This window comes from Neopelma chrysocephalum, unplaced genomic scaffold (genome assembly GCF_003984885.1).
Source record: "Neopelma chrysocephalum unplaced genomic scaffold, ASM398488v2 Primary Assembly neopelma1_23, whole genome shotgun sequence".
Lineage (NCBI taxonomy): Eukaryota > Metazoa > Chordata > Aves > Passeriformes > Pipridae > Neopelma > Neopelma chrysocephalum.
This window is the reverse complement of record NW_020897691.1, coordinates 23,123,759-23,139,393: the sequence shown is the minus strand read 5'-3', so window position 1 is coordinate 23,139,393 and position 15,635 is coordinate 23,123,759. Positions and strand designations below refer to the sequence as shown.

Here is a 15,635-nt window from a genome sequence, read left to right as displayed (position 1 = left end):
GTAGGGAGATGGCGGTGCCGCGGCGCTTCACTGCAGCAGCTTTGCAGCAGATGGGCGCCCGTCGCCTTGGTGCGATACAGCAGCGCCACGTCCGGGAGAAGCGCGCCCAGGGGGTCTGCGCCACCGGGAAAGTGCAGCCGACGGCTGCGAGGGAGCAGTATTGACTGATGCACAGGATGTGTGTAGGCTGGCCGGGTCCTAAAATTCACAGGATCATAGAATATGCTGAGTTAGAAGGGACCCACGAGGATCACCGTGTCCAACTCTCAGACCTGAACAGGTCCATCCCCACGAATCACACCGTGTGCCTGAGAGCATCGATGAGCAATTCCCGCTACTCAAATCTTACACAGCTTGTTTATTTTTTCGAAGGCTATTGCATATTATTTCTGAGACAAGAAAAAACATATTAAAAATAGCAAGAAAGGATGCACATAGACCATTTTAACTGAGTTTTTAAATTCAGGGGAAACTGACTGTGAGGCAGGCAAAACAAATGATAGAGGAAAAAGGCACATAATATGCGAAGCAGACATAATCCCCAAATGCTGGTTGGCTGTTTCATGTGTAGGGAAAGTGATGCACTACCTAGATCTATTTCTTTTAAGTTTTTTTTAAGCTTGGTCTTCTATGGAGGCAGCAACCGATGAGTAGTTGGTACTGAAATAAATACAGTGAAAGCTTTTAGTTCTCACCAGTTGTGGTTAACTGATGAATGGTCTGGCCTAGAGAGGAACACAACCCCTTTTAAGGGTTTTTTCCCCTTCTGCAGGGGTAGGTGTAATTAACCTGTACCTCAAGTGCAGCACACAGGCTATACCTTTTGCTGTAATAAGGCACTATTAGGAGGAGGCTCCTTGATCTGTGACAATGAACTTGTGAGAGGAAGCCAATTTGCCAGGGCCTGTAAGGTTTTCAGAACTGTCACGGGATTTGGCTGCATGCAGTACACCTTCTCCTATTTCTTAATGGTCCTGAGAACTGGTGGGGGGCTCGTGCAGGGACACCTTCCACTAGACCATGTTTGCTTAAAAACCCATCCAGCCTGGCCATGAACACTTCCAGGGATAGGCATTCACAGCTTCTCTGGGCAACCAACTCTTAAGTTTTTTGCCCTGACCCATGTGCAGGACTTTACACTTGACCTTGTTGAACTTCATGAGGTTCACACAGTCCCATCTCTCAAGCCTGTCCAGGTCCCTCTGGATGGCATCCCTTCCCTCTAGTATGTCGACCACACCGCTCAGCTTGGTGTTGTTAGCAAACTTGCTGAGGGTGCACTCAATCCCACTGGCACCAACAAAGATTTGTGGGACATAAGCCAACATAAGATACATGGGATGTATCTTATTGGGACAGAAAGGGTGGAGACTACTACTCTTTCAGTTCTCCATTGTATTCAAGACAACATGCTATATGCCCAGAGGAAACAAACTATAACATGAAACTTTTTGAAAATATATTTTAATTATTTCAAATATATTTATCTAATGACAATTAATACAAGTTGTTTTGAAATTTTGTTCACTCCTTGTTTTACCAAACTTTTGACATTTGGACTGTGTGATCCTTCAGTGAAGCCCCTTTGTAGCAAAAACAGCAGGACATGCACTCGTGCTTTGAAACACATCAAACCAGTGGCTTTCTAGGAGTATTGATATGAAATACAACCTGACTGGTCTCCCTTTCCTCTTGATGCCCTGACTATAATTTATCCTGTAAAATTGGGATAATTTATCTTGTAAAATTTGAGATTATTTTTTATACAGTTTTTATACAGTTTGTTCAAACCTCTAAGGTACATAGGCACTTCTGACCTGCATTTGATATTTTAGAGGCACTATCTTTTGCTACTAAGCAATACAAAATACCAAAAATAATTCAATTTATGTGCTTATTATTATCCTAGGAGACAGTAGCTCTGGGCATGACACAAACTGCTGCTTTATTTGAATATAGCAATAGTCCAGAAAATTTACAATAAAATATGCAGTGCAAGGCAATGGGAAGGTACATGAAGACACATAAAGACAAAGCAGTACAATAATACTGTGTCGTCACCAGCCCAAGCCAGACTCTTGGTGACTGTTAGCAGATGTTCTCACTGTTCAGTGAGACAACTGCAAAGTTGTACATCTTCTGAGCACTAACATAGAAACAGGGAATGCGTAGTAAAGTCCATCGTTAGTAGTCAGCAGTGAAACTGGATTGTCTCATCAGGAAATGCCACTCCTAAGAGTTACAAAATGGTAGTATAACCAATGTTCCAAAGATTTACTAGGAATGAAGAAAGACAGAAAGAGGCTGTCTTTAATCTCTTCAAAAACTGTAGCGCAGATTTGCACAAGTCAGTGGTGTTACTTACCATCTTTGGCCTGGTCCTTTACATGTAGCTGGTACTCAAGACATCCACATCTATAGCAGCTGCTCCTCCTGTTAAAACCTTGTTCCGTTTTACAACCCCTTTGAGTGGATTTTGTCAATCCATGAGTGGGACAAGGCTCAAGGAAGCTGCGTCAAGGAGATGCTTCAGTAGATGGCACTCTCCCTCTGAAGGAGGATGAGCAAATACCTCAGCCAAGGAATTTGATGCAGTGAGAACAACTTCCTTTATACCCTACAAAATTAAAATGAATGCAAATGAAGCTCTGCCTAGCTTTGCAATGAAGTAGCCTCTGGCAGATTTTCACAAATCGATCTATCAAGTCCTCACATCTGACTTCCCACCTGCTTAAATGGCTGTAGTCCATTACTGTTCATCTGAATTCCTCCTGAAATTGTAGTGGTGAATATATACATATATGCACACACATACACAAGTGTCTATTTTTATATGTATTTATTATATATTTTATATATATATATATATACACAAATATATAAAAGAGCTCAGTAGTAATGTAAATTGCACACATTAGACTCAGGCTTTACAGTTGTTCAGCTTCCCCAATCATCTTTTTCAAATTCATTATTTTATTCTACTCTTTTGTTAATGGTAGGTCCAGTTTGAGAACTTAAGTCCTGTGGTTTGTTGATTGTTTTCTGTTGGTATTTTGTAGTCACAAAATTTCATAGATCTGGAAATTGTTCAAACCAGTTTACAGAGCAGTTGCACTGAATTAGTACAAGTGAGGAGGCCTTAACTGCAGGTATGGGAACAATAAAGACCTGCTAGGCATTAGGGGAGCTATAACCTTTAAAATCACATCTGTTGCTAACCAAGCAGTAATGCACAGCCATCATACAGCTTTCTAAACTGTACAGTGATTTCATCACCCTTGAACAGGAAGGAGAGAGAAGAGAGTGAAAGAAACGTGTATAAGACAAAGTTGCAATAAAAAATGTCATGGAATAAATTTATAAAATTCAAATTTAATTAGTTAAATTTTTTAAATTTTTGGATTCTTGAGTAATGTAAAATTCCATTTACTGCTGTTTAAGCATGTAAGTATCTGTTTTCTCGCTTGACTGGCTCACAAGTCAAATAAGACTACATAAGTTTTCAATCACTGCCTCTCCTCTACAGTCCCCAAAAATCCTTTTTCCATTGATTAAAATCACAGTGATAACAGTATTTATAAAATCCAGAACCTGGAGCTATAATTTTGCTAGCATAGCTCAGATAAAGCTGACCTGTTTTTTCCGATATTCATGTCAGAGCCTGAGGGTGTTTTGTGTCCTGTTAGTATGAAGAGGCTCTAGGTAATATATGAAAGAGGAGTATAGAGGGTATTTGTATACATCTCTCCAGTGCCAGTCAACTTTTGGGCAACCAAAAGTTGTGCACCATTGCAAATTGGATTAAGGAATTTCTGTTACAAGAAGTGGTTCAAGTAGTGGCATGCTGCATGAGCGAAATAGCAGATTAACAAATATATTTTTAAGATTTGCTGTTCTTGATTCAAAACAAAACGAACCCACTGTGAGTGTCAGATGCTAAAGGGACTGTACTCAAAAGCAATATTTTCTGTAATTTGTAGAGAAGCTACACAGCAGATAAAATGCTGGACCAGTGGAAGCTCTCTACTGAAAGTACCATTTGACTACAGCATTCATCTATTATTTGGCAAATATATTTAAACTTCCAAATGCAATTTATACAGAATTCCAAATAGCCTTCATACAATAATGTTAGTGCTTGGAAGTCTCTTTTGCACACACCTGAATGGAAATGGTTTGGAGAGGCTTTTTTAACACTTTGCAAAGGAACTGATTTTTCTTTTCCTTAGAGAAAAAAAAATGATGATGTTGAGTGTGGGATGCTTAGTATTTGAAACATGTTCTGTAGAAGAATTAAATCAGAATGGTTTAGCACTATAAGATTACAACTGTATCTTCTCCTTCTGCAGACTTGAGATGACATTTTATTTAGTCAGAAAGGAAACATATTAAAGTCATGAAACTAATCAAAAACATTGCATTCATAACCTTTACAGCAGCTATTGTGAATTCAGAGTATGTTTGAAGACCCACAAACCAGCCTTCTACACTATCTTTCAAGTAGTGGTTTCAAACCAAAGAACAATTTCCTGACTGAATCATCAAACTAGGTATTGGGATACCTGAGTATTATGCCTTCAGACAAGTTATACACTAATTTTCAGGTGTTATGCACTTCTTTAAAATGGAAATGCAAGAGCTCAGCACCTCTGAAATTTGTTTTTAAGCGATTTTGGGAATATCTTCCTTACAGATGTATTGAAAAGCTGTTTTAGTGTTTGTAATACATTTTGAAATGCTTAGTAAGAACATGTTACAGAAATGCAGTCATTACTAAAAAATGTTTCATTGGAACAGTCTTGTTTTTTTCTCATCTCAGTGCAGTACAGTTCAAACTACCTTTAAAATGTCTCCCCATTAAACATTACTATTCATTATACAGAACAGAGTAAGAGGTAGAAGGAGCATGCAATGGATTACCAGGGATCTGCTTTTAGATGAAGGCTGAAGACTGGAAGATCGTGAGCAAAAGGTGAAGAGCAAGCAGTGGCAGAAGCAGGACCTGACGATCACATGGTTTCCCCACGCTTGAGAAGATCCCTACTGAAAGGATCCAGAAGACATAGTGAGAAAATAGAAATATTAGCCCTGCTCTTGATAATATTAAGAAGCCAAACAGAGGTCAGAACTCAGTAGGCTTGCAGAACTGGTCAAGGAAGCAGCCAGAAAAATCAAAGTCCTGATTCTTTGTAATGGATTGCATTATGTGTTAGAGGTCTCACACCTTTTGGTTCACTGGTGTAGTTACCATGTGATACTTGTGTTTAGGAAAAGTACATCATGTGTATCATCATGGCTAGGCTTCGCGAACGAAGATTTGGGAAGGGCTCTACCCACGTTTCTTGCAAGCGCGTTGGTGGCTAAAAAGGCCAATACGAGAAAGGCATGTCCAGTTGCAAAAGACACAGCAGAAAGACTCCTTAGGTGGTATATTCTGCAAGGCTCGATTCTTTCTGCGTTGTCTTTTCTCCTCAAGGGTGATCCTGCGTGCTTTCTCAAAAGCATCAGCAGCGTTATAAATGGTTTGTCTCCAGGCCTCCCGATTGGAGGCCAGAGTAGACCAGTTATGGTGATCAATATGCCCGAGGCTGAGTTGTTGCTTCAGGGAGTCCTTGTATCTTTTCTTCGGGGCTCCTCTCTTGCGGCAGCCAGTGGCAAGTTCACCGTAAAGCAGGATCTCAGGGAGGCAGTGGTCCTTCATCCTAGAGACGTGCCCTGCCCAACGCAGCTGTGTTCTCAGCAACATGGCCTCAATACTTGTGATTGCTGCCTGTTCAAGAACTGATGTATTGGTCACATAATCTGACCAGTGGATGTTTAGGATTGTACATCATGTGTAAGTAAGAGAAGAAATAGCAGTAGCTGGACAGACCAGTGAGATTTGGGTGAGCCTGTTCATGAGTGCTTGGAGATGGATGCAAAACAGAGTTGATTTTCAAACGTGATTTATTTAGAAACAAAAGATCTATTAAAGGACAGTAAGGCTAATACTTACCAATAAATGTATCAAATGCAAAACTTAGAATAAATCTATCAAATCCATGAATAAGGAGAAGTTTATAAAAGTGATCAACACTCAGAAGACCAGTACCTACAGGATCCCTAATTAAAGTGATCTTGAATCAAACCAGATTTTACTGGAAACTTCAATATTACAAATATCACTTCATGCTACATTAACTAGACTAGGGTAATTTGTAAAATTGTTCAGCCAAGGGTGGGCACATGCGCTAGACTGGTGAAGTAAGCAAAAGGATGGAGCAAAAGAAGAACTGCTCATTTTCCTTTTACTACCTTTCTCTGCATGAAGACTGCAGATAATTTTTGCATTCTCCCATTGCTAGCTTATCCAGCTCACTTTGCAGGACTTGCTTGACAGGAGGAAAACAGTGCTAAATTCATTTGGCCACTTTAATTTTTTCCAGTTTTCTATTCTTGTTGATTTGCAAAGTCTCAGTTGACTGAGTTATGAGTTGTTTGTCCAACAGTGCCTTTGTTCTGGTCTGTGCTTCAGCAAAAACTGGAAAAACCTGTTCACTTTCTCCTTCTTTTTTTTTTTTTATCTTCCTCTCCCATTGGTAGCTGCAGCTTGTACTCATGCAGGCAAGGTGGTGCCTACCTTTCATGTGGAAAGCTGTCTTACAAAAACTGAGGTTGCGTTTTCCAGAACTTTTCTAGCCTCATGAAGTCTTTGGTGGATGCTCCGGGACTTAAACTCCATTTGTTCTCCACAAACTGTGTTTAGGTCATTATTTTATTTTTCTTCAAGCAAAGTGTTTGATCGTGTCTCCAGTCAAGCCTTTTAAATAATAATTTGTACACTCTAGGAGATCTGCAGAAACCAGTCTTGTAAAATGTAGCTTTTTGGACGCAGAAGATTGTCTGCTTTACAGCAGTCACATAGGGTGTGATGTTAACTTCTGTGAGACAGAACAAACACTGAGGAAGCTAGCTAGAGCAAAAAGTGGACAAGTTGAGAAGAAACTTTTCTTTCCATCTCCTTAGTTCTCTTCTTGCTTGGTGCTGCTCTTGGAACAAGAATGGGTCAACTATGTGGACGATGCATGCAGCTGCTGCGGGACTTCGTAGCCTTTGTTCAGAGGATGTCCTCCGACTTGGTGCACAGTGTCAAGGAATGCTTGATTCTGATAAGCAAATGCTCCTGCTTAAAACAAAACAGCTCTAAAACCAGACAGCTGTACAAGCCCGTCCTACAGCCCCATGAGAGGGTGACAGCACAGGAGTTTCTGCAGCACATTGAAACAGGTAAGAGGACTTGTCTTTTTCTAAAGGGTTGTGAAAGAACAAGGAGGTTGATTTTGTGGGCTGAGAGCAGATTGCTAGCTGATCTGCTCTGGCATGGGCAGTTGGTGATGATGTAGGAAAGGCCAGAGCAACAGAGCACTTTCTCGAGTGGTGCCACAGCTGGATCTAGGTAGAAATGGTCAGTCACTTTCTTGCTCTGCCACCACTCTTAGTACATAACCCATGTTTCATAAAAGTGAGTCCTTCTAGTAATCGAAGTTAGTTCTTTTAAGTCAGTCACTGAGCTCACAGAGCTAGAGACAAGCTGTGCCAAGACCTGAGCTGTGAGCAGGCAAATCACAGTGTGATGTGCACAGTTGAACACCTCCATATTGGCTGGTTGCAGAACACTTGGATTTGTGCTAGGGTTGTCTGGGCTATATATGGGGAAGGTCAAAGTCACCCTGGGACAAGCATAGTTGGGTTCCCAGGATTCTAAGAAACTATGTTTTTGTGCAAACATTTTAGAGACCAGGCTTAAGCACAGTCATGGGTTTCTGCTTGAATAATAGTATATCAATAACTCTTCATCTATCTCCTATGTTTTACAGGCTACCTGCCTAATTCCCCTGTTTATCTATGTGTGATGTCCTCTTTGTCCTGTCCTAAGATACAACAATATCAATAAGAAAACTTTGTGGGTGTTTTTTTTTAATTTCACTGCTGCAGTCATCTTTTATGAGTGTATTTTGTCAGTTGTCCAACCTAAAAACAGTGCTTGTCTCAAGCTTAGATAGGGGCCGTTGCTTGTTTGGTTTTGCTGTGTCTCACAGCTAATTGGGTATATTATTTTAAGTTTGGCTACTTTGGTCTAAAGCTACTATACAGAATTGCATAGCCTTTTACTTTCATTTGTGTGACAGGTGTGGAACACAAACTACTATTTCTTTACTTGCCTTTTTGGGAACATAAAACGAACATGTGAGGGGAACCAGGAGAGACGCTTTTCCTCGGTGTGACACAGTTAACGCTGTTTGAAATAATCTGTCGCGGAACAACCTTTGCAATAATTGCTGTGACGCTGGTTGTTGGCAACATGTGTGAATTAGCCTCAGCTGGTATTAGCTGGTGTCATTACCCATGAAAGTGGTGGGTCCTGTGCTGCTGGTATGGTTCACTAATTGTTGAACCTTAAGCACTGGTTAAATCCTGACATTGATACCCAGAATAGGGGTAATCTTTTAGCTTGTTATACAGTGGAGATCTTCCACGGCTGAACTTTTTCTTCAAAGGCTAGCATGCTCCTGACTGTATAAGAGAATGTCTTGGCAGTATCCCAGCTCAGCTGATAGATCAGGTGTAATGAAGGGGCGCTCTGGAAAAAATGGTGGGGCCAGAATGGCCCCTTGCAGCACTCACTGGTGCTTCCTGTAAAGACCAAGTGTATGTTTTTCTGGAGAGATCCTTTCTTCTCTGAGATCAGTCTTCAAAAGGCTGGTCTGGCTTGGATCCTCAGGAGTTGGGGTACAGCAGCAGGAAGCCTAGAGCTTCTCTGACAGCAGTACATAGATGGCAATGTGTGCTTTCAGGGAGGTCCCACTGTCCATGACAGGACATACAGAGCACCCAAGAAGCAGAACCGAGGTTAATTTTCTGAGTGGCCAAATCCTGGTGCTAAGACAGATGGAGACAAGTAGCCTCACAAAGAGAACCAAGACACATCCCTCTTACTTTAACACTCACCTGTGTATTTTATTCCAAGATGGAGCAAGCTCATCCTTAGTTCTGAATAGATTATAATAAGCAGGAAGCCAGTGTTTGGACAATTTGCATGCAAGGAGAGACTTCATGATTGATCATCATACTCACCTGTTAGCTAGGGCGGCAAATGTTTGATATTGTAGGCAGGTGAAGATTTTGAGTGGTTTCTGCTTTATTACTCTCCCAAACAAAAACAGAGATATGTGGAAGATTCAGATAGTGCGTAAGGACCAGAATTAAACCGCGTGAAGAGATTTTTGTTTTTTTTTCTCTAAAACCTTCACACACAGGCCAGTCCTTCCCTTTGTGTTTATTGTTAATTATTAAACAAAATTGATCTTTATATGAAGCAGTTCTTCTGTGAAGCTCATTTACCTAATCCTGAAAGTAGGAGTTTGCTGGTCTTGACATGTCACCAGCTTCTAATGGCATGAGATATTGGCTGAGTTTTGCACAGAGGCATGAAAGCTCATGTCCCTCACAACCCTCACATCTCTTTCTCCTGTGGGAGGTAAAGTAGCTAGATATGTTTCATAGAGATATTTCAATCATTAATGCATGGCTTTAATCTATTGCCTGAAAACATATCTTATAATTGTGTGCTTCACCAGTCAATTTGTACTACATTACCTTTTCAGCTCAGTTCATACTACTGAGCATTGGTTCAATGTCCCTTTTATTTTCCTCTCTGCTGCTCCATTCCACACATTATTTTATACAGTGACTTTTCAGAAGTCATGCATGACTGCTGTTGCTTGATGGCTATTGTTGAACACCTGGTTTATTCATAGGGTAACTATCATACTTGAGTACAGGTAGACTCATGCTAGACCCCGAGGCAAATCTATTTCAATCCATGTTGCTATTCCCTTAAATTCTTTATTGTAAAAAATGATTGGGTATTATTGTAATACCCAAGATTGGAAACACAGTGAACTTCAAATGTAGTAAATTAAAAATATATATTCTTTCTATAGTTCATAACTAAGAACACCACGTTCAGTAGATATTTTTTTAACAAAGATCTTCTGTAATTCAGAAAAAGATAAAGATTTTTATGGAGAACAAGAACACCTGCATTTATATTAGATAACATAAAAGTGTCTAAAAATTATAATTTCTCTCACTTTGAATCACTAGCTTTGAGAGCTTTACAAGAGGCATTGCCAAGAACATGTTATTCCCAATTCATCTATTGCTTCTGCTCATGGAAACACAAATAAGGCTAGATGCGCTTTATGGAGTTATTGCAGTACAAAAATCCTTATGTGTTTGGTTGGCTATAAATTTTAATGTATTTTTGTAAACTAACCCTTTTCAGGTGTAATTGAGCCTGTGCTGTCATTGTACATCTTTAGGTTTTGAAATGTCACCCCTTGGAAAGGACCCCCTGGAGGCCTTGGGGACCTTAGCCTTTTCAGAAAACCCAGGTTTACAGCAGTCAGCTGCCCTCTATTACCTGCATATGAGTCAGCACAGTAAGTTATCTCAGTGCATTAAAAAATTTTCACATAATTATAAATAAAAGTATTATTTCCAACTGTGAAATTCCCTTTGATTCATTAAGGAAAGTTTTGGTGGTTTTTTTTTTCATGCTATGTTGTTTGCTAAGGAAAATGGAAATGCTGTCATTGCCATGTAGGCAGAGTCAGTTCACGGTTTTGCTATGAGGATATATCTCTCGTGATTGTAAAAGACTGTCATTTATGTAATTGTAATACTTCTGTAAAACTCAGCAGAACTCAAAGTACTTAGTGTATACTGAATCTCCTGAGAGCAACACAGTCAAAATATAGGGGAAGGACATGGGCATAGTGACCAGCTAATGTTTTATATTATATAGTTTTTGAAAGAGGACAAAGTTCTAGAGGCCAGATTGTAGTGAAAGTTTATGAAGGAAACATTCTCCTTTGTCGCAACTATTCTGTGGGAGCACTTGGCTCCTGAGGTAATTTGTAAATGGTTAGGAGTCAACCTAGATATCCCAAATAAAATTCCAGCAAGACTTTGGGCTCTACAAAAAGGTAGAAATACCAGCAACAAGTGGGTTGCAATTTATTATCTATTTGTTTGTCTTAAATTTACTTCAAAGAGAATATTCTGTCACTTGGCGTAATAACTTTATCCCATGTTTTTTTGCTGGATAAAAAGTGCAGGTAGCCACAACACAAGGACCTGCTGTGAGGCAGAATGACTTACTTTGTAGCAAGGCATACTGCTTTCCTTCCCGTGATGTTTTTGAAGTACTTGATTATTCAAAACCTTTTCAGGAAACTTGCCCTGTTTGCTAATAGCAGTGGAATTTAAATGAAGGGGAATACCACTCAGCCTATGTATGAGAGCACCTGAGGCTTAAGATCAATAAGGGAAAAATGTGACTATGGTGAGCAATGAGACTCATGAATATTTCCTCTCTTTCTTGCAGTGAACATCCCCCTGCCTGTGGAGCATCTGGAACCCTTCTATGCCTTACTACGGTCTGCTGACCTGGAGGTGCAGCAGATGTCTTCCTTGTCCCTTGTCAACTTCTTGCTGGAAGGACATAGTGAGTAATTAACAGCACATCTCTCTTCAGGTGAAAAAGTATCTCTTCAGCCAGACTCATATAGAAGGAAGGCACATCTACACACCCACGTCTACACAAATCTAAATTACTTTTTTCCGTGTTCTAGTGGCACCAAGATATATAAGATCCCTCCAGCTGATTATATCACGTGGCAAGAGTTCTTAGATCTGTGCGCAAAGGCTGATAAATTATTCCCAGACTGGTGTGGGAATTCTGTTCTCATTCTTGGATTGAGAGCCCAACACTTGTGCTTTCAGACAACAGATAAAACTCTTAGAAATAAACTCTATCTATGAGACAGTGCTCATTTTCTTGTTATTTATGAACTGGACCTTAGTCTTAAATTTCTTGCAGATAAAAAAAAAACTTAAAACATTTAGTAGAATTCACTTTCTTCTGTAACTAATAGGGCAAATGGAATTGAAATAGGATCTGGGATCTGCAGAAGAAAAACTTCCCAATAAAGTTTATGTTGATAGACAGGGCACGAACACCTCACATCTGGTCAACGGAGTCCTTATTGCATCTACTACTGCACTCCTGGCACCTGGGCCACAAGTATTCCATCACTCAATCCCATAGCAGCAGAAGACAGGGTCAGTCTTCAGTGAAGCTAGCTTTTTTCTTTTCTTTTTTTAAAAGATTTTGCTGCAAATAATATAATGTCACTATTAACAAGTAAAAAATAATATTTAAAGGGAAGAAAAACAAAGAGTGAGGGGAGTGCTGAGTAAATTATGAACCTATTGGAAAGCTGCAGTTGCTCTTTCTAAAATTACCCTTATGTTTGTAAACAGAATTGCTAACAGAAATATTTGGGACCTTCTACCCTAGAACCTTTGAACATCTCTTACTCTCTTGCATGAGTCTGAAGAGGAATCTAGCAAACCAAGCTAGGGACTGTGAGTGGCTATCAGACTGTTTCCATCTTAGATCTATTTTGTATAATTATAATATAGATTCCAAAAGCAGTCAAAGAATGATATATTCTTTCCACAGAGGCACTAACTCTTTATTTTTTTATTTGTCCATTATTTTTCTGGAATTTATGAATAGTTGACAAAGAATTAGTTGTTCAAATGGGTTTACTTGAGCCAATTCTGGATCTACTTGAGTCAGAGGATCCCACTGTCCAGTGTAATTCCTGTGCCTGCATCATGACTTTGGCTGTTTCAGGTGAGTGTGCTGTTCTTTCCCTTTATCATCTGCAATGAATTCATTCAACTCTTAGATCACATTTCAAGAAAAAACAACCTATTTACATTTGGTTTAAGAGTCATAAGATGCAGCAGCAAGTTTTGGTATTCCCACATCATAAGTTCAACCTTTTGACATTCCAATTAAGGAATTTTTCTTAGTGTTTCTGACCTTCATTCTCTTATGATTACAAACCTTTCTCTGATTTTCATCCTAAATATATTCATGACCAGCTTATCTTAATTAATGTCTACTTTGGCTTTTGCTTCAGTAGTTCTATCTCTCTGGTCTATGCTGATGAGGCTCCTTCATTTTACTAGACCAAGAAAGCCAAGCTCTTTTAAGACTCCTTGTAAGTGCTCTCCATTCATCTTCATAGTCCTTCTGGGTGTAAAGGATATGTTCCAGGAATGAACATAGCATTTACATCTGCTGTATTGTGATACCATAGACCTCAGGCATTTTTGTTACAGTCCCAAGATATACATAAATGCTGCAGGAGTTCCATTTTGAAGTCATGTCTTCTGAAAGCGAAGTCACCAGAAATGTACAGTATTTCAGCTGTGGCACCTAGGGAAATATGTTTTGTGGTACATCTCATGATAACTAACACCTGCTCTTTTGGTGATTGTGCTGTGGTGGTGATGTCATCCTGCAGCTGACTAATCTCTTAGTCTTTCTCCTCCTCTGCTGCAATTTCCAGCAGATACCGATTAATTGAGGGTCTACCACAAATGTTTCCAAGTGCACTTCTCTGCATTTTGTACTATAAGGTTTCATTCTGTTTCTGTTGCTCCAGTTTTCTAACTTGTCTGTTATTTATAAAATATTCCAGTCCTCCACTGCATTGACAGTTTTGAACTCACACCTTTGTATTAACTTTCTGGTTCAAAACCAGCTACAGACCAGTCCTTGTGGAATTCCATTTGTAGCCTACTCCAGGTGGTCAGTCCCATTCAGCAAAACTTGTTGCCAGCTTAGTTTCAGTCAGTTTGTTATCCATCGTGTACTACTTGCATTTGTCATCAACTTCTTTTGCTTGACTATGCATATTTCATATCATGATATAAATATTTTGCTGGTATCCAGACAGTACAACCACAGTTACCAAAAGAAAGGTTATCAAGTTAGTCTGACTACTTCTACCTTGTGCAAACTGTGCTATTCTACTGTACAATTTGTGTACAAGTTTGTATAAAAGCCATGAATAACATTTATTTCCCTCCCTGTAGTATTTATTCCACCAGCTTCCCTCTACAGAATGGGAGGTTGTCCCAGAAGGCTGAGAGAAGCATGATGACAGTGTTCATTTCTCATTCAAGTATTTAGGTTGCAAAAGGGGAGTGGATAAGCAGGATGCAACTACATGAAAGTGCTGATCTGCATTTTATCCCACCTTTTTTTGTGTGTGTATTTTCAGGTTTTTAAACACTTTTCCCTTAGGAACTTATTTTTAGGCATTGTATATTATTACAGTCAGGTTAAGAATTCTGCATACAACATTACTTTGTGTGGAATGCAAGTTGCCTCATTTAAGTGTCTCAATTAGGCATGGCATCACTAAAATTTTAGGTACCTGGCACTAGAAGGACTTTTTTTGTGTATGGTCAGTGAAGTTATGCCCCTGAAAATTTACAGAGAGATATCCCTTCACCTGTTTTAAGTAGCCCACAGAGAAAGTGACTTGTCTGGGGACCTAAGGATGTTACTTAGTCCTGAAGGCACTCTCTCCCTTCTAGATACCTTTTTCCTGGAATATAGGGAACCCTCAGCTAATCCAGAACCAGTCCACCTTCATTCCCTGTTGAAGGTGGTCACATAATGCCTTTGCACACTCCCTTAAGTTCCAGTGTCCTTCTGAGCACAAGTAATTCAAATTAAGCTCTCAAGAAGCTTTCAAACTAGACAGAAAAGGTAGGCAGTCCTGCAAGTGCATAGGCTGGGTTGCTGCCTGGCTTTTGATACGTGTTGAGTATCTCTGTCACAGTTAAATCAGGATTTAGAGGGACTTGGTCTATCTATTTGTTTTTCAGACGATATTTAGCTACCACAGCAATGAGATTAAAGCAAGAGGCAATTCTCTAGGGTTTATTTTAATTTTAACTCACAGACTATGATACTTTGAAGTGTCTGCTTGATAAAAGTATCCTGTTCAGTCATATCTTTCAAGTAAGCCATTCATGCAAAAAAGATACATATGGAAGCACAATCAAATTAGGAAGATCCTTAGATAGCTTGAAGGTGACTAAAATTCTGCATATCAGAATGGTCTTAATTCTGCTACAACAAGCATGCAAGACTATGTACACAGTGAAGCTGTTTAGCAATGTGACTGCAAATTATACGTAAGCTGGATTGTCTGGTACTTACCTGCTGCAATAGGTAGCCAAAAATAAGAAGTGCAAACCAACCCATTCAGATGAAAATGGTTTGAAGGTTAGCTAGTTCCAACACCAGTATTTGTCCATGCAGCAAAAGGACACATGCATTTTGTAATTATCTGCAGCTTTTCAATCACTGAGTGAAAGTAATCAGTTCTGGGATAAGAACTCTTCTCAAAGTATACCAGAACAGAACTAAATGTTCACAGCTTCAGGGTTTAGGGAGGCCTGAACATGTGCATTAAGCTAAAACGAGGATGCACTGAGTGTAGAGCACATTCAAAGTTGTTCTGATAGAAAAATTTTCAAGCACACAAATGTCAGAGAGTGGAAAGAAAGAATTTATAAATGCAGTTTTGAGGTGAGCTATTCAAACACAGCTTGAGTAGATGCTGTTGATTTCCCTACTTTAGAGTAGCACCTGAACACGTGGTTTCCTTCAAAAAGCCTTCCAAGGGGCATCAGTGGAGGGATTGCATTATTTA

At 39.6% G+C, this 15,635-nt stretch overlaps 1 protein-coding gene across 4 annotated transcripts in view; it reads left to right on the top strand.

Annotated features, from left to right (window-relative positions):
* Window positions 1–15,635, top strand: part of LOC113970935 (vacuolar protein 8-like) — a 34,042-nt gene that overhangs the window by 91 nt on the left and 18,316 nt on the right. The window contains exons 2-6 of one of the 4 annotated variants that reach the window (XM_027690392.1): window positions 4,888–4,972; window positions 7,006–7,266; window positions 10,365–10,484; window positions 11,432–11,551; window positions 12,629–12,748. In XM_027690392.1, the coding sequence (XP_027546193.1) occupies window positions 7,041–7,266; window positions 10,365–10,484; window positions 11,432–11,551; window positions 12,629–12,748 (586 nt within the window). In that variant the 5' untranslated portion in view covers window positions 4,888–4,972; window positions 7,006–7,040. Of the gene's footprint in view, window positions 1–4,882; window positions 4,973–6,582; window positions 7,267–10,364; window positions 10,485–11,431; window positions 11,552–12,628; window positions 12,749–15,635 lie in introns of all 4 variants that reach the window. The other 3 variants (XM_027690376.1, XM_027690385.1, XM_027690398.1) reach the window with 3 other exon arrangements.